At 39.5% G+C, this 18,967-nt stretch overlaps 1 protein-coding gene across 2 annotated transcripts; it reads right to left on the bottom strand.

Moving 5' to 3' along the window:
* Positions 1-1,102: 1,102 nt before the first annotated feature.
* Positions 1,103-18,455, bottom strand: LOC117306313 (EGF domain-specific O-linked N-acetylglucosamine transferase-like). 2 transcript variants are annotated; one of them, XM_033790916.1, is made up of 16 exons: positions 18,211-18,455; positions 17,274-17,575; positions 16,448-16,545; positions 14,890-15,001; positions 14,286-14,389; positions 13,459-13,566; positions 12,943-13,049; positions 11,970-12,073; positions 11,225-11,317; positions 10,325-10,483; positions 9,311-9,382; positions 8,219-8,274; positions 7,061-7,091; positions 6,323-6,414; positions 5,601-5,703; positions 1,103-4,590 (listed from the first exon to the last, which is right to left on the bottom strand). In XM_033790916.1, the coding sequence occupies exons 2-16, from the start codon at positions 17,556-17,558 to the stop codon at positions 4,435-4,437; spliced, it is 1,680 nt and encodes a 559-aa protein (XP_033646807.1). In that variant the 5' UTR covers positions 17,559-17,575; positions 18,211-18,455; the 3' UTR covers positions 1,103-4,434. The 2 variants fall into 2 exon arrangements, with proteins under 2 accessions (XP_033646807.1, XP_033646806.1); XM_033790915.1 differs by having other exon boundaries at positions 18,263-18,455.
* Positions 18,456-18,967: the final 512 nt, after the last annotated feature.

Genomic DNA, 18,967 nt, shown 5'->3' with positions numbered 1-18,967 from the left:
AGAATATGTGACGTAGTTAAAACTACCCACGTGCTTTCCGGGGAGTTGTGACAAACAACCTTTTCTTAACTTTAGTTTCCAGCTAAACATGACGAAATGAAACCATAGCTTTCCACACAATGTTCAGAAAATAAATAACCACCAAAAGAGCCACATAGTTTTATTTCTAGCGCTGCAGCTAATTAAGGTATTCTCAGAAAGATAAAAATAGCAAATGTAGAGAGTGTGTTGTTCCGGAACCGCTTCGTACTGACCGTCCGACAGTTCTCTGAACTTAGCGCTATAAATCACGCGTGCACTCTTAAAACATTGGTTAAAATTTCACCGATTTACAGTTATTTGGTTAACTAAGTCGCCTAGTTTTGGTTTGATTTCATGAAGTGGGCAAAACATGTTTTTAACTAAGTGGTTGGTTTACTTTAAAAGTGTGCCCTCTAAACTAAAAGTCGGGTGATCAAGTAGTAGATAAAACTCTACCAAACATGGGTTGAAATGTACATCCAACTCATCATAACCCAACTCCAACTTTTCAATGTTTTCGCTGGTTTTTGGCAGTGGACACTATTGGTAATTACTCAAAATAATTATTAGCATAAAACCTTTCTAGGTAACTAGTAATGGGGAGAGGTTAATGGTATAAAACATTGTGAGAAACAGCTCCCTCTGAAGTAACGTAGTTTTTTTTAGAAAGAAGTAATTTGATTTCGAGACCTCAGATTTAGAACTTGAGGTCTCGAAATCAACCATCTAACAAACACAACTTCGTGTGACAAGGGTGTTTTTTCTTTCATTATTATCTCGCAAGTTCTTTGACCGATTGAGCTCAAATTTTCACAGGTTTGTTATTTTATGCATATGTTGAGATACAGCAACTGTGAAGGCTAGTCTTTGACAATTACCAATAGTGTCCACTGCCTTTTTAAGATCCCATATTCGTTTAGGATGTTTGCTTGGAAACATGTCTACGGTTGTTTGTTGTTGTTGTCACTGATGGTGCTGTGACACTGCCACACTTTAGTTTCCAATTCATTGTTTCCGGTTTGCAAGGAAGAATTAAACCTAATGCAGACTCAAATACGTCAAAAGAGAACCTGCAAAACTATTCATTTCAATTAGTTTTATTTCCCATATTACCCGTTTGGTGTGATAACAATGATTAACAAGTTCAGCTTAAATAAATGAAAATCGTATATTTTATTACAAAGATACCTTAAAATAGTTTTTTTATATTACAAAATATCCATTTATTTATTTTTAAAAATGTAAAAAGGTTTGTCTTTGTATATAGTTAATAATTAACTTGATGGGATATTAGAAGATTTGTACTTAGACAGATGACGGTGTATTGACTCTCTTTGACTCAATAAACACCTGTTCCCATTTTGTTTTCAATGAAACAGTTATGTAGCCTTGAATGGCGACGCTCAGGAACATAGCCAGTTGCCGATATCACAACACGATTTACTGGAGAAAAGATATCTGTACGACACAAACAATTCGATCCGGATTTAACTAGCTTAGTCTCTCGAGCCAGCCTCTAAAACTGTCGATGTAGCGCCCTCTATCGGAGACTAAATACACAAAACACAGTCCCTGATCAAGACTACATGTAAAGCCGATCAAAATTAATATACAAAACTGCATTCAATATGTATTTTGTTAAAGGTGTAAAATGTATAGCAAAAATGACCAATGCTGTATACCTTTCCAAAATTAATTTTTAAAAATAAAAGACTAAATTTTGGTCGCATAATAAATTCAAACCTGTCACCGAAGTCCTATATATAACAAAAATTATTACACAATACTCATAAAACATTAAAATCACCAAAATATAATTTAAAAGTGATATAATCGTATTAAACCATAATAACAATCACATCACGTGTACTAATAAACAATAAGTAGTTCAAAGGGATTGTTACTAGAAAAATCAATTACCAAAACTTTCTTTGTAAAGATCACTGGTGAGCTGCTGATGGTACTATTAAATATGGTTAGAAATTACCCCAATTGTACTGTAGTTTAAGAGAAAGAGTGGTTAACCCCAACAATTTAACCTGAGAAAGGCTTTAGGCATGAAGCCTTTCTCGGGCATCTGAAAACACACAATTATAATTATGCAAAAGGGTGTACTTCTTAGTATTTTCTGTCAACTTTGATGACCAATTGAACCCGAATGTTATACAACAAATTATGAATCGTTGGGAATCATGCATTAAGTGAGAAAACTGGTCTTTGAAAATTACTAAAAGTATGAATTGGCTTTTAAGTAAAACATTGAAGTTTAAGTAGTTTAAAGTTTCATATTTACACATGGTACTATGCACACATGGTACTAACACAAACAAAAAAGGAGACATGATAAGCCTCAAAACTGAATGCCTAAAAACATCATAATCAACACTCAAATAAGTTGTATAAGTACAAACCCTTAGCAACCCTATGGAATTATTTGAAGCTTGGCAAGGTTGGTTGAGCATGTCCACATTCGCCGAAAGCAGTAATAATTATTTTGTATACATTGGCCCTTTTTTTATTTGAAGTCTTTTAAAGTCATAAAATATATACATATACAAATCATATACCCTGGCAAACGTAAGAGTTATCTAAAACAAGGCACTTTGCTCCATATGTCAAATAACTTGATTAAGTAGATTTCATCAAAAAGCTTGCAGATTCAATTAATTACTTATGTATTTACTTATGTACGGAATTTTTATTTCATTTTCAAAGTAAGGCAACACGCCCATTCACACACTGTATCAAAAAAGAAATACATGTAGTTAGAATTCTCAAAAATAAAACTTTAAGAAAATAATTGTTTAAACAGATTTCTGTTTGACAGTGTTTCCTGAATGATGTTATTAATAATAATAGTGGCTTCTTATATAGCGTGCGTATCCGTCACTTAGTGACGCCCAAGGCGCCTTAACATACAATATTATCTTGCAAGGAAGGGTGGGACTGAGTTTGAATTATGAGACCTAATCTTTTGACATAGCACCATGCATAGCACCATATAATGGTTTTACAAGGTGCTGTGGCACAGTATAATGCCAATCAAAACAAGAACACTGGGGCGAACCCCTTCTCTTTTCAATAAGTGCAATGGGTTTATTTTACTTGGTGCATTACACAACCCGAAGCATTATGGTCGAGTGTCTTACTTAAGGACAAAAGTGTCTCGAGTGGGACTCGAACCTACACTCTGCTGATCAGAAACAAGAGTTTGAATCCAATGCTCTTTAACTGCTAAGGCCATGACTCGCCATGCTGAATGATATAACTTATTTCCAGTAGTGCTCTATTGTTCTCTATAAGTTTAGTTAGTGCAGTCACTTGAGCAACCGAGGTGGGAATAACTAGGAGTAACAAAAAAAAAACAATAAGTGAAAGAAATAAACAAACGTAAATTATTACAAACAAATAAAATACAAAACTGGTCCTCTCAACCCTGATAGTTAATCACTTGAATATTCAAACTGTTAAGTACTTTCACAACCTTTAAACCCATTACAAATGTAAACTTGTGTACAAAAGGAAATCCTAAATCAGCGGACAAAATAATACAAAAAGGCAAGGAAGTTTTCAGACAGACTTACAAAATAAAAAAGAAAACCCAAGAAATGTCAAGGCCAATTACATTAATTGATACCCTTCTGGCGAACAAATTTTAAGGCAAATACTCGTTGGTTCAAATCCAAACAAATTTGATAACAAAAAAGTTGAGAATATTTCATGCAAATCCTTCTATATTCAACTCAGTGCCAACGTGAAGGATTCAAAAGGACTGGGGCAAGTGGACCAAAAAATAAACGTAATTGGCCCTGTGCTGATCACAGGGTCAGGCATTCTAATATTATCCCAAGTCCAAACAATTTGATATTGAGTAACATAGAAGAAGAGGATCTGGGAGAATTGAGGCCTCATGCTAACAAAAAGGACCAAATCGTTAATTTAAACTTTGGTCTGAGTACGCAAGAATAGCAAACATGTAATGGTTTTGAAACATTGCACGGTGGGAGGTTAGCGGTAATGTTCTCCTGAAACAGTCAGAGCATAATGATCAAAATGTCAATTGGTCAACCACTGATTTTTTTTAAAAACCACCACTACGCAAAAGAGATTTACACATGGTGTCACTCCAAACCTCACTTAATAAGGAAGCATGAAGAGGCATGTAGATGTAGAGGAAGCTCTATCTCATGTTTATCAAGATTGTTTTAAATAAACCATTTTTACCTTTTATAGAGCATTAATATCGATCTTTCCCCACTACACAAAACCTAAAATAACCGATAAAACATTTTATAGACAAAACCTAACTGAAAAAACCCAAAAACATTAAACAAACTTTTTTAAGGCAGAACTTTTCAAAAGGCCAACAAAACAAATACAAAAACATGATTACAATCTTAGTGCAGCCGATCATCATAGCTCATCTCGTTTGGCAATGACCCCTTCCCAAAACTTTGGATTACTTTCCACGTGACGCTGAGCCTCTTTCACTAGCCGAATAAATTCCCCCTTGTCAAAAGAGTAGTCGCAGAATTTAGCGTGGTACGTGCCAAGGCTCGGGTGTAGTATCTACAAAGATATAAGAAATAAACCGAACATTGAATAAAGGTTTCTTGTAAAGACGTAGTCTTGGTTTAAGACTCTCCTGTTACTTTCACAAGAGGGTGCTCTTGTTGGGTGAGAACGGTTGATGGTGAGAGTGCGCCCTCTTGTGATAGCTGTCTATGGAGAGATAATAATAATAGGAGAGTGTTGAACCAAGACTAGTGAAGACGGAGCATACTTGGGCCAATTAGATAAAGTGCTATATAAGAAGTATGTTATTGCACACAACAAATGTCACAAGATGGTTGATAATGAATTAAACGCTCCTGGAAAAACGAACCCCTCCCACAAATCTTATACAAATTTGCTTTCTGCTTTCTCATTTTTGCAAGGTCTGAGATACAATATCCACACATCAATTCCTACACAAAGACAGCCTTTGACATTGACTGGATTCCCAAGACTAACTTCAAACAAGGTAAGCTTCTCAATTGAAAAACTTAGATACAAATTTGCTGATCATCAGTTCAACTTTAGACCTCTTGCATACTGACGTCACAAACTCAACAGTCTTGCACACTAGACTGTTCAGTCAAGACACAACAATTACATTTATACATAGTTTAAACAACCAAACGGTTTCATTTCCCTTTAAATTTAAGATAGAGCTCCAGGGCTCCCCCTTAACACTAGCCCAGCGTATTTTGTCCAGTAAAAACTGCCACAGGCTAGTAAACACCACCCCTCAACTTGCTCTGTGGTCTACTAAAAACTATGCAACCTACTTGTTTAAAATGCTCAAATTTATTCCACTCAGATGTGAATAATACATGTTTTTACGTGTTAATTTTTGCCTATTATACTGGTTGTGATTGCTACCATTAATGCATCAGAAAGATACATTTATGACAATACATGTTTAAATACAAGCCTACTAAAACATCCTGGGGCAAGTTAAACCCAGAGTTTTATTAGCCCGGTTGACTACTTAACAACAAGCTTAAGAGCAAGGCCTGAGCTCCTTGAGTACTTACTTCATTATGCTTCTTGAGGAGGTCGTTGTTTTGCCAGGTCATGTAGTGTACCCCTCGGAGGTTGGCAAGGTCTTCATAACAATGCCTGTCCTCACAGTTACATCTGCTCAATCAAGTGGAAGAAAACACAATTACAGGAGTCTCACAATCTTTAAAACATCAGCCGTCGATTTCACAAAACTCTTCCTAACTTAAGACTAATCTTAGGACTTGGGACGAGTCCCAACCCTGCACTGTTGCATGCGGACCTTAAAATTAATCCTAAGTTAAGACGAGTTACTCGTCCTAACTCGAGATAAGACGAGTCCTAACTCTTTGTGAAATCGACCCCTGGGCCCAATTTCATAATGGCTGGGAAAGCACTACAATTTGCTTAGCTCAAAGAAATTTGTGTTAAGCAACAATAGCTTTCCAGCCAAAACACAGTTACCATTGCTGCGACTCATTTCTTGCTTAGCAAAGAAACTTGCTAAGCAGAATTTTCTGCTAATCAGCTTTAAGAAATTTGGCCCTGGACATCAAAAAAGGTTTTGTTTGCCACTAGCATGACTAGCCGCATTTGTGCATTAAGTTATGAAAATGCACATTAATGGAAAAGCAGCTAGGTTTGTAAGCCTCCAAAATGTACCTATTATGAAACTGCACATTGGCCACAGGAAATAAAGGTTTTCAATTTCCTTTTATTTAATCATGAAATAAAGGGTTAAAGAACTGAAACTTACATTTCAAAGATTGTGGCCCAATCAGGCAAGAAGAGTAGATGAGTTAAACCTGCACCGTGCATTCCGATAAAAATATCGCTGTTATGTGTGATCTGTGAGAAATAAAAACACGTGTTGGTAAAACAATCCTTTAAAAAGAGACATCAAATCATTTTGTTGTGTCGTGACAGAGTGGCTTGTATTCAAACTCTGCTGTTTCTAATCAGCAGAGTGTGGGTTCAAGTCCAAGTCTTCACACGTGTATCCCTTAGCAAGACACTTAACCGTCATTGCTTCGTTCGTCCATCAGATGGGACATAAAGCCGTAGGTCCTGTGTGTTGTGTAATGCAAGTAAAAGAATCCAGTTACATTTATTGCTAAGAGAAGGGTTTTGCCAGGGTGTTTCTGACAGTGGCTGCTGCAGCACCTTGTAAACCACTTCAGTGTGAAATCAATCAAAAAGCCTTGCATACCTGTTTTGAAAAAAATCAAGTACTTTAAAATCCAAGATAAAGCACTACTTGGGAGCTGCTTATTATCATATTGTTATTAGGTACACCCACGCCAAAAGTACTTCATTTTCTTGAACTAAACTTTCTGGAAAAACAAAATAAAGGTTACACTTTCCCACTTGCCCCCTTCCCCGTATTTACACTTTCCCACTTGCCCCCTTCCCCGTATGAAACTGTCTGTAGATACTCCTGGTTGCATAACACATCCATATCATATATGTCTCTAACCTTATTAATTACACTTACCTCCATCTGTTGAACGAAGGTCAATGAATGGCTGCAGAAAAAAAGGAACAGAGAATTTATTATTAATTAAGTCCAACAGTCCAACCCAATACAGAAACCCAACACCCAAACTGTTGGACTCTGATTATGGTGGTATGCCTGATCCCATGTAAAGCATAACCAGTTATTAGTGCAGTCCTCAGTCCAACACCATTCAGTAACTCAACACTGTTGGACTCTGATTATAGTGGTATGCCTGATCCCACGTACAGAATGATCACTTTACTAGTGCAGTCCTCAGTCCAACACCATACAGTAACTCAACACCCAAACTGTTGGACTCTGATTATGGTGGTATGCCTGATCCCATGTAAAGCATAACCAGTTATTAGTGCAGTCCTCAGTCCAACACCATTCAGTAACTCAACACTGTTGGACTCTGATTATAGTGGTATGCCTGATCCCACGTACAGAATGATCACTTTACTAGTGCAGTCCTCAGTCCAACACCATTCAGTAACTCAACACTCAAACTGTTAGACTCTGATTATGGTGGTATGCCTGATCCCATGTAAAGCATAATCAGTTTACTAGTGCAGTCCTCAGTCCAACACCATTCAGTAACTCAACACCCAAACTGTTGGACTCTGATTATGGTGGTATGCCTGATCCCATGTAAAGCATAATCAGTTTACTAGTGCAGTCCTCAGTCCAACACCATTCAGTAACTCAACACCCAAACTGTTGGACTCTGACTATGGTGGTATGCCTGATCCCATGTAAAGCATAATCAGTTTACTAGTGCAGTCCTCAGTCCAACACCATTCAGTAACTCAACACCCAAACTGTTGGACTCTGACTATGGTGGTATGCCTGATCCCATGTAAAGCATAATCAGTTTACTAGTGCAGTCCTCAGTCCAACACCATTCAGTAACTCAACACTCAAACTGTTAGACTCTGATTATGGTGGTATGCCTGATCCCATGTAAAGCATAACCAGTTTACTAGTGCAGTCCTCAGTCCAACACCATTCAGTAACTCAACACTCAAACTGTTAGACTCTGATTATGGTGGTATGCCTGATCCCATGTAAAGCATAATCAGTTTACTAGTGCAGTCCTCAGTCCAACACAATTCAGTAACTCAACACCCAACTTAATTTAATCTTAAAACTCACTTATACTCCACAACTTGAACTTCATAATGTGGATCTTCTCTCAAAGCATGTACCAGCTACAAAGGAAACGAAAAATGAGCACAGACTTATTAATTATATTTATGGTAATGAAACCATGCCTCATTAGTCAACTTAAAGGGATGCTGCAGTGAATTCAAATAAAACAGTTAGTTTTGCTATCATTTATTTCTGATATATGTATTGAACATCAATAAAATGTGTTTTGTTTATTCCCAACATATCTTACTTGCGTAATAAGCGTTATGCCCCCCCTTTTGTGGATTGGTACCGCCCCCCCCCCCCCCCCCCCCCCCACCATCGACGTCACATCGGGAATTCAAACATATCGTCGGCAAAAAGAGTCTGGTCCCTAACTACACGCGCCTAGGTATAGGCCACACAGTGCACACGTCTCTATATGAACATAGCCAGGGGGCCCGACGGCTCGGGTTACCGACATGACGTCATGTTTCTGCAAATGAAGGCTCCCTTTTAGGGGCGGGGTGGGTTCCCCTAATCTCTTGAAAACCATTTTTAAAATACTTGCGCATTTAATAAAAAATAGAAAAAAATATTTCAGGTTTAAAAAGTCATGTTTAATCGTTTAAATGAATAAAAAAAACACTGCAGCCACCCTTTAATGACTGTAGCCTGCAAGCCTGAGGAAACCTGTAAATAAGAGTGCTTGCTCTGTGAACCACAAACACCAGGGTTGGCCCCTTACTCTTCCACGATAAGTGTTCTGGGTTCTCTTTTTGTGCACTAAAAATTCTAGTTCACAGTACCTATGGGATGGGAACGTCCCATACACCGCTCAAGGCAATTTTGGAAAAGTATCATAAGGACATAAGTGTCAAGACCATGATTCTAACCCACACTCTACTGATAAGAAAAAACAGAGCTTGACTCCTTTGCTCTTAAACAATCAGCCATGACAAGCCCTAATGAAGACAGGTACAAGAAACTTTTGTTTGTATAAAAGTCAATACCATGGTTAGACATACCACAAGGCGCACACACGTCTTAGAAATAAAGCCCCTAGTTGATTAATTCAGAAAGAGCCAAGATTTCAAAACTTTTTTCATTCCTCACCTCAGCTTGGTTGATAATGTTCCTGTGTTTTGATTTCCTCTCCAAGATGGTAATTCTCACTCTTCCTGTTTTCTGTAACAAAAAAGGGAAGGGAAAACGAAACACAACTTGAGCAAGACAAAACTATCCACAAAGATTTGTACTTTTCGTTTTTCAAACTCTCCAAAATGTGTGAAGATGCATAAACGCCACAAGACGTATAATTTGTGTTGGTGTTGTTGTGATGCAAGCACATCAAGCAATGCCAACAACTTTAAATATAAATTTTGGGTTGAGTAAAGAACAAAATTACTAGAGCAGGAGGTGAATCCTATCCTGTCACTTCCCGGGTTGTATCATTAAGTTGAATGGCTTCTCTGACTGATTGGCAACCCTGAACGAAGATGTTGACAAAATAGTGAGACTGCCAACATAGGGCTGGATAGCCAAGTTGGTAGAGCGCTGGCACGTTAATCCCGAGATCCCGGTTCAAATCCCACTCCAGTAATATTACTCACCAGCCAAAAAATTCATGTCACATGTACAATCCATGACCAGCATTCTGCTTACTTTTGCTCAGCACGCATTTCTTAAGCAATGCTGCTTAAACAGCCCAATTGCGCTGGGCCCTGTCTGTTTTGAGCCTCCTATCAACCTCCACCCCATTGATTTATATTTCATTCCCAAACCACCTCCCTTTGCACTACCTTCCCAATCAACCTCTCTCCCAAACCCTTGAATCCCTCATCATCCCCACCACCCCAGGGCCCAATTTCTTATAGCTGCTCAAGCTAAGCAGAAATGAGCAGGATACCATGTAAAGCAAAATGCTGTTGTGCTTAGTGACTTTTGTGCTTGAGCAGCTGTACTAAATTGGGCCCAGGGGTGGATTTCAAAATAGAGTTCAGACTACTGTTATCTCGAGCTTAGGACTAGCCTTATGTTTTTAACATCTCCTAGGACTGGTCCTAAGTTAGGACTAGTCCTAAGTTAGGATGTAAAATGGAGCCCAGGACCACTCTATAGTTGACTCACCAGTGGGCCTTTCTGTTTGACACCCAGGCGGTGAACAACTAGCTGGGAGAATGACCTCATCAAGCTGCTGCCGTGTGTGTTTGGCGTCAGGGGCATGTTGTAGAAGAATCCACGGATCATTCTTGGTGGGAGAGTAAACACCGCTTCACGGAAACACACCTACGGTAGGTACCAAATAATTTATCAATTTAATGCTTGACTGAGTGCTGTCCACTGAAAATTACACCACTAGGAAGTTACTGTAACTAGTAAATTTGCAGGTAAACCCATGTGTAATATAACTTTTAGGACAGCTGGTGTGGTTGGTCATCTTCAGGAGAAACACAAACATTGTTCGTGACCTCTGAATACAGTGACCTTTACTGGTGGTGTGGTGGTTGGGGTGCAGGAAACCATCGAGCTGCTCGGAATGCCTTCCAGACATTAATGGTACAGCCTGATACAATAAACATATGGCTGGAAAGGCTGGGTATGGTTGTGTTTATTTACCAGCCTGTAAAATCGCAATCCTGTGAACTGACCCCCACCTCTTAGATTTGTGGAATAGTCCAGTCTAGGATATCAAGCATGTTCAACTCATGAACCTGGTGTGAACCTTGCATGAACCTTGCGTGAATCTTGCATGAACCTTGCATGAACCTTGTGTGAACCTTGCGTGAACCTTGCATGAACCTTGTGTGAACCTTGTGTAAACCTTGCATGAACCTTGTGTGAACCTGTGAAAACCTTGTGTGAACACTGTGTGAACCCTTCGTGAACCTTGTGTGAACCTTATGTAAACCCTGCGCATACCTTGTGTGAACCCTGTTTGAACCTTGATGCTAACCACAAGGTATCTCAGGTTTTTCATGTAATGGTGGTTGTTTGAATTCGTTAAGTACCATGAAGGAAATAACTCACTTTTTTGCCAGACCAATCATTTAATCTAAACAGAGGTCGGTTTGAGAAGGCTGCCCAGGTCTCTTGAAATAAATCCAGGTACCTCATATTGCTCTGCAAGAAAGGAAAGTTGGAGGGAAGCGAAGCACTTTAAAAATGTAACTTTTTGAAGAAGAATTCTCTTCAAAGTAACATGGTTTGGATAGTTTTAAACCAAAACATTTGAATCTTAGAAATGATTCATGCATGAATCATTTCTAACATTTCTGAGGGTTGCTGTCCGTTCACAAATGCTGTGGCCAGAGATGCAGTTGGTACCTGCTATCGCCTCACTAGAAATGAATGGATCAAATTTTCTTGCGAATCTACTGTAAAAATTGTTGGTTGTTTTTTCAACAAGTAGACACCGTGTATAAGCCTTTTTGAGGTATGGCGGACACAATGCTACAACACTTTAAAGTTGTGGTAAATTTGTGCGTATTGACCATAGAAATAGAACGTATGTTATTCAGTGAAGTGCGCATTTTAGGCGACGCGGCGTTTACACGTAAACCTAATGACCACCAACATGGTGAGCATGGCATCAGTCGCGGCGTGTGACGCGCGCGTATCATGTCCGCCATACCGCAAAAAGGCTTATTGAGCTGAAATGTTCACATGTTGCTTGTAATTATTGCATCTTTCTTTGTAATTGTGCATGTAAATCAACATTAAGATAAGTCTAGAATCTAGAATTTGCAAAGAAAACAAATCTTTGTTCACTTACCATGTCCCACATGACTATCGTCACATTCAGAGAAAAGTCATTCAATAAGTGCTGAGTGATGTACAAGTTGACGAAATCACAGAAATGGTGGAACATGTTGATACCTTGATTCAAAAGACAATTTTTTCAAATTAACTAGCTTGTGGTGTGAAAGTCTAAAGCCAGGTCTTTACTTCCTGCGAATGTGGTATGAATAATTCACATCAGTTGACTTGTGCTCAACTCCTGCGAAACATTCGCAGCGAAGAATGAACCGGGCTCACCTCATTAAAGACTTCAAGAAACTTGATGGTATTTTCCAGTGAGCTGGCTGACTAACCATTTTAAACCATTCAACTACATGGGTTGTGTACTGTGGCACAACTGTGCACAGAACTTACAGTGCCATCAGTAGGGTTGACTGTGTTCCGTGTACCATCCACCACATGATATCATATTGCAGGCTGGTATAGTTTATCTATCTTTCAAGCAAACCACAGTGATGATATTGAATGGTCAGACAGTAGGAGGGTTGACTGTGTACTGTGTAGCTGCATCCACCACATGATATCATATTGCAGGCTGGTATAGTTTATCTATCTTTCATGCAAACCGCAGTGGATGATATTAAATGGTCAGACAGTGGGAGGGTTGACTGTGTTCTGTGCAGCTGTACCAACACATGATATCATATTGTAGGCTGGCATAGTTTATCTTTCATGCAAACCACAGTGATGATATTGAATGGCCAGACAGTAGGAGGGTTGACTGTGTATAGTTCACACACATTCCCCACATGGTATCATTGCAGGCTGGCATAGTTTATCTATTATTCAAAACCACAGTGGATGATATCTAATAGTCAGACAGTACAAGGGCTGACGGTGTACTATGTTGATGCATTCACCACATGATTGGGCAATTAAAATTAAATGGTCAATTAGTAGGAGGGTTAATTACAATGGTGTTCTCTTTATTTTCAAACGTATCTCACCTGCATCTAACTTCATCAGGTAAGTCCGGCCTTCGATGATGACGTCACAGCTTGAAGTCACAAACGGATCAGAAGCCATCGGAGTGAATTCCATCAACTCACCATACCTGATGACCAAACCATTGACAAAGTAAGTGAAATAAATATTCTGTACAAACTCATTATTGAAGTAAAGTTGAAGTACAGTTTCTGGTGTGTCATGGCTGACGTCAAGCACACTGGACTCGAGCTCTGCTGTTTCTGATCAACAGAGTTTTGGGTTTGAGTCCCAGTCTTGACACTTGTGTCCTTAAGCAAGAAACTGAACCACTATTGCTTCATTATTAAGATGGTCCTGTGTGTTGTGTTATGTAACACTTAGCATTAACAGAAGGGGTTTACCAAAGTGTGTCCAACAGTGGCTGCTGAATGTACCGCAGCATCTTGTAAACTCTTGTGTTTGAATACTTCTAGGGGCACAAAGGCAATTACCAGTGGGACATTGAGGCAATTGCATTCATGATGCGTCATACTCACCATGACTGCAACTCAGAAAATCTGCTAGAATGTTGCCTCAGAAGTTCCTTATCCAAAGAACAATATCCTCCTATTTTGCCGGGCATTTGAAAATAATCATAGTCTAACCTTTAAGAGAGAAAGTGAACCAAAATAAAACAGGTAAAACACAATGCAGGGCCACGTAAGTGCAATACATCCTTCCCGCATATGAGTGGTCTTCCTTTGACCTTAACAAACCGAGCTGAATGGCATGGTCGGCCGAATGTTGGTAAAACACTTAATGTGTCAACATATGTTTTAACCAAAATTGATGCTTTGTTACCAACAAATTTAACACTTTGTTTGAATGTTTGTGTTACATTGTTAAAAACAGCGGCTATGTTTTTTTGTTTTTCTTTTATGGCTTTCTATGGTTTTCCAACCACAGTTGACAAAAACTCACACTGTGATGTTACAATAGAAAGGTCTATAGGACTGTTGATTTTAAAGAACAGGGAAGTTTTTGTTTTGTTTTCAGCTTCATTTTACTTTAATTGTTTTGTTTTGAGGATAAAAATTACTCTTTACAAGATGATTATTACCTTGTCATTATTTACCAGGTTCCTTGACTGCATTTATCAATAATGAATACCATCGTTTAAAATACATAAAAGAACCAGACTACTCAGATGGCAGGGCCTTGGTGAAGATGAATAATACAAATAATAAGAAAAACACAGCTTTGAAAGCTCCCTTAACCCTAAAGGGACCGAGACACTTTACAGAGGTTAAAAATTGAAGCAAATTAAGAGAAATTAGCAAACACTTTAAGATAAAATCCCAACTCTCTTTCCCGTTGCTCTTACCTCCCTCGATGCCTCAATGGATCGTCAAAATTTGTCAGATCTAGGAAAAGATTCCTAGCGAGACAGGATCGAGTGTTGTCAATACAAGCAAGGGAAGAACCACCCTGAAATAAACATCCACACAAAATACATTGAAGATTTCAACTGGGAAATGATAACTCCCACAACAACACAAAGAGAGGCTGGGTTAGTTTATGTAGCATTGAGCAACCACAGTGGATGATATTGAATGGTCAGTCAGTAGGAGGATTGACTGTACATACTGTGTAGTATCTTTCAACACATGATATAGTATAACATAGTTTATCTGTCATTGAAAAAAAACACAGTGGATGATAATGGTCAGTCAGTGAGTAGGAGGGTTGACTGTGTACTGTGTAGATTCTTTCACCACACAATATCACATTACATGGTTTATCTATCTTTTTTTTTTAAACAGTGGATGATAATGGTCAGTCAGTAGGAGGGTTGACTGTGTACTGTATAGATTCTTTTAATTGGGTACTACTCGAGTACCTTCTTGATAGCTTTTGTATAGTGTATCAAGCATTTAAAATTAAATGTCAGACAGAGGATTTGAATCACAAAAAAAACCTGAACAAACCTCTGTTTTAGGCGAGCACAGCTGATAGAAACCCTCGTCTAGAATCTTTTTAACGTAACCAAAATCTCCTTCAGTCCAGAACTGTTCCAGCTGAGCTTCCTCGGTGCGGAACCTACAGAAAGAAATCGGTTGAGAAATATTTTACAAGTAATAAATGTTTAATGTTTTTATTGAAGTTTTGTTGGTCGGAGGAGTGCGGTGGAGTCAACGCCATCAATGATCTCTGATGAGCAATGAAACTGCTGATGAACTTGTTTTTTTAAAATAATTTCATGAGAAAGGAAGTAAATAGTTCTGATTGAAATTGAATTTCAAATTAAAGGACCATCTTGCAGACCGAATATCTTTTTTATGAAATCTGGTAATAGTCTCATGTTTGGACCGTAACAGAGACTTTCTCACAGGCTAAATGAGTAAGCCTTTGGGAGAGAAGGCTTGGGTCGGACAACTTGTTTGCAATTTCTATGGTATTACCATAGGTCATTTTAATTGGTAAGCATTTTGCAACGGCAGTATACTATTTACTCTAAAAAAAAAGCTTTGGATCTATAGGGCAAAGCAGTAGTTCCTTATTGGTAAATATCACCTGTACGAGATAAATATTTGACCAGGGCATGGAGGCCTCTGAGGTATGTGTCCTCGGAGGTACAATACCTCTGAGGTATGAGCCTGAGGCATCAGGCCCCAGATAAATGAGGCTTCTGAGGTGCAAGGCCTCCCAGGTACACAGCCTCAGAGGTGAGGTCTTTGAGGTATAAGGCCTCTGAGGTGGGAGGCCCAGTCTGAGGTACACGTATGAAGCCAGAGAAGCAAGTCCTCTAGTTACAGGCATTTAAGGTATGAGGCCTCTAAGGTATAAGACCTCTCAAGTGGCAGTGTTCTGAGGTGTGAAGCCCTCTAATGTTTAAGGCCTCTTTGGTATTATGAGACTACTGAGGTTAGAGGGCTCTGAGGTTTGAGGCCTCTGAGTTATAGGACTCTAAGATATGAGACCTCTGAAGTGGCAGGAGACCTCTGAAGTGGCAGTGTTCTGAGGTGTGAAACCGCCAAAGTGTGAGGCCTCAGACGTACACAGCCTATGAGGTATTAGGCCCTCTAACGTGTAAGGCCTCTTTGGTATTATGAGACTACTGAGGTTAGAGGGCTCTGAGGTTTGAGGCCTCTGATGTATGATGCCTCTGAGGTATGATGCCTCCGAGTTATGAGACCTTTGAGGTGTAAGATACCGAGGTTTGAGGCATCTGAGGTATGGGGCCTCTAAGGTATGAGACCTCTGAAGTGGCAGTGTTCTGAGGTGTGAAGCCACCGAGGTGCAAGGCCTCCGACATACACAGCCTCTGATGTATGATGCCTTTGAGGTATGATGCCTCCAAATTATGAGACCTTTGAGGTGTAAGACCTCTGAGGTATGGGGCCTCTAAGGTATGGGGCCTCTAAGGTACGGGGCCTCTAAGGTATGAGACCTCTGAAATGGCAGTGTTCTGAGGTGTGAAGCCGCCATAGTGTGAGGCCTCTGACGTACACAGCCTGAGGTATGATGCCCATGTTCCATTCTTACCATCCCAGGAGATGTTTACCCATCTTGGGGTACCCAGACATGTTCTCTCTAGTGCAGCCTGTCTCATAGCCCCAGCATGCTGAAGAATCAAGTTGGTCCTGCCATAAAGAAAGAAATAGATGTCAGTACATTTGTTGCGTATCATTTGTAGTCAAAACCCCTTAAGGGAACCCAGTCATGTAATTGCAAAGGGGGCCACAGAGGCCATGGCTCGTGTTCCCCCTAGTCTTGGTCTCAGTGCCCATTCAAAATGTTCCCACTACACTTTACAATTTTCACTAGACTTTACAATTTTCCAATGGAAGTGCCCTTTGCCAATGAAAATGGCCTTGCCCTTTCCGAGATGATGTTCCATCAGGCCTGGGAACCACCTATTGATGTTTTGGCTGGTTCCAATTTGAAAAGTGGTGCACATTACCTCAGGCCTGGAATAACACTTTGTTGCCTCTGGTCTTGGCCTTGGTGCCCCTTCAAAAGTTTCCAATTGACTTTAAGATTTTCCAATGGAAGTGCTTTTTTCAACATAATCAAATCTGAAATTCCAGGCCTGTTACCTAGAATCTCCAGATTTCAAATAAGGGAGGGGGAGGGGAAGGGGGGCCGGAGGGCACCATGGGGCATGAACTTCAAAAGGGTGCCACATGCTCCCTGCGCCCTAATGGTTAGCCCTTCAGACAATTAAGAGGTAGCCTCCAAGATGCAACTGGATGTGTTTGTCCGCGGGATAATAGAATAACCCTTCTCTCACATCTTCCTTGAGACAGAGTCTTGGCATCCTTGGTTTCATCACCAAACCAGAATCCACATGAAGTTGATATTTTTCTACCTTATAAGGGCAAGACTTGTCCAGCCGACAGGCCATGGCTTGGTCGGGTCGTCGGTTGAAGAAGTATCGGTAGTGGTCTGGATGGAGATTGGGATCTTGGAATGTAACTCGCGACTCGCCGTCTTCTTGTCTGGGGCCCTCGTCTTGCAGCGAGGCGACAATGTTGGAATCGAAGGAAACTGGTTTGACATTGACATCTGCGGTTTCCATACTGGGATGGCTGGATGGAATTATGCATAGCACCAGTAAGACTGTTGGAAGTGTCTGGAAGTCTTGGGATCTCATGTTTGTAATGCAGTCGTCTGAAACAGAGTTATATTGTATTAGACGATTAGTAAATTGCTTTTTTTTATATCCAAAGTGAGAAATCACACTTTGAAAGTTTGATTTGCAAACTATAGGACATCCCAAACAAAATAGCCACCCCGTAATCCACGCCCCGAAATCCTCTCTCTCAAAAAAGATGTCGAACCCTGCATCTATTTTTTTACACTCATTATTACTAATTGATATTAACATGATTAATAACAATGATAATACATTTTTAAATAGTGCTTTACAGCCCGAAGTGCGTCTCAAATCGCTTCCGAAATGATTACCCCTGATCATGGGCCATATCATTCCTTAAAACAATTGCTTAAATTAAAAATAAAAGAGGCATCTAGCACTCTCTAGAGTAGCAGATGACTGAGTAAATAGGAATCCAAACTTTTAATTTATTTTTAGCATTCACAATCAGTCGCAAGCAGTCACATAGCAGTGTCAGTGTGGTCACCAGACTCACCACATCACATTCACAGTCACAGATTAATTTCAAACCATCCATTAATTAACGTTAACGTCAAGGGCAAGGCCTAATCATTCAATATTGTTGTATTTAATACTATTATTATTCAATCATGAATCATCTGTGAATCAGCGATGATCGAGTACGTACCAACGTAGTCGTAGGCAAACACTACAACAAATTTACAATCTGGTTTTCTCACCAATTCCACACCTTTCCCTGCGGTTATCTCCTCTATGCTCGAGCGATCGGACCGGAAGTCAACAAACCCTGTTGACCCCCACCACCAAAGAACACAAATCCCAAATCCCCGATCATGCCCCGATTAACAATCATCAATACGCGTGTGTTTTGGTCATTGGATCGTGTTTATATCATCCACAATCATCCACGGTGTATAAAATTGTGCACCGTTAAACTAGAATAGCGCCCTCAGTTGTTCTGTTCAAGTAATCCAGTTTTGATTTCTAGATCCAGTTTATAATAATTCTCAACTTTTGCTCCGAGAAGTACAGATTTTGTGAATAAAATAAGCAAACTCGGAAGTAATGTCTTCAAAACTAGTGCGACTTCCTGCCAGGCTTGTCAGTTGATCGGTTCAATTTTCGTTTGAGCTGAATTCCAAAGTTAACCTTTATTTAAAGGGGTACTCATTTAAAGACCCACCACCCCTAGCCCTCTACTACTACCACAAACAGAGGCCCCCCCCCTAGATATGAATAAAATAAAATAAAAGTAAAGGAGCAAAAAATAATGTATAAGTAAACAAGCACAATATAATACAAAAAATAACATTGTTTGTTTAAAACAAATAATATGGGTTACACAAACTTCCGCTTCGAAAACTCTTTACACCCCACCCCTTGCCCCAGATACCCATGTACCCTTCCTGTGATTTGCACCGCCG

Source organism: Asterias rubens, unplaced genomic scaffold (assembly GCF_902459465.1).
Source record: "Asterias rubens unplaced genomic scaffold, eAstRub1.3, whole genome shotgun sequence".
NCBI classification, from domain to species: domain Eukaryota; kingdom Metazoa; phylum Echinodermata; class Asteroidea; order Forcipulatida; family Asteriidae; genus Asterias; species Asterias rubens.
This window is presented reverse-complemented; position numbering and strand designations above follow the sequence as displayed.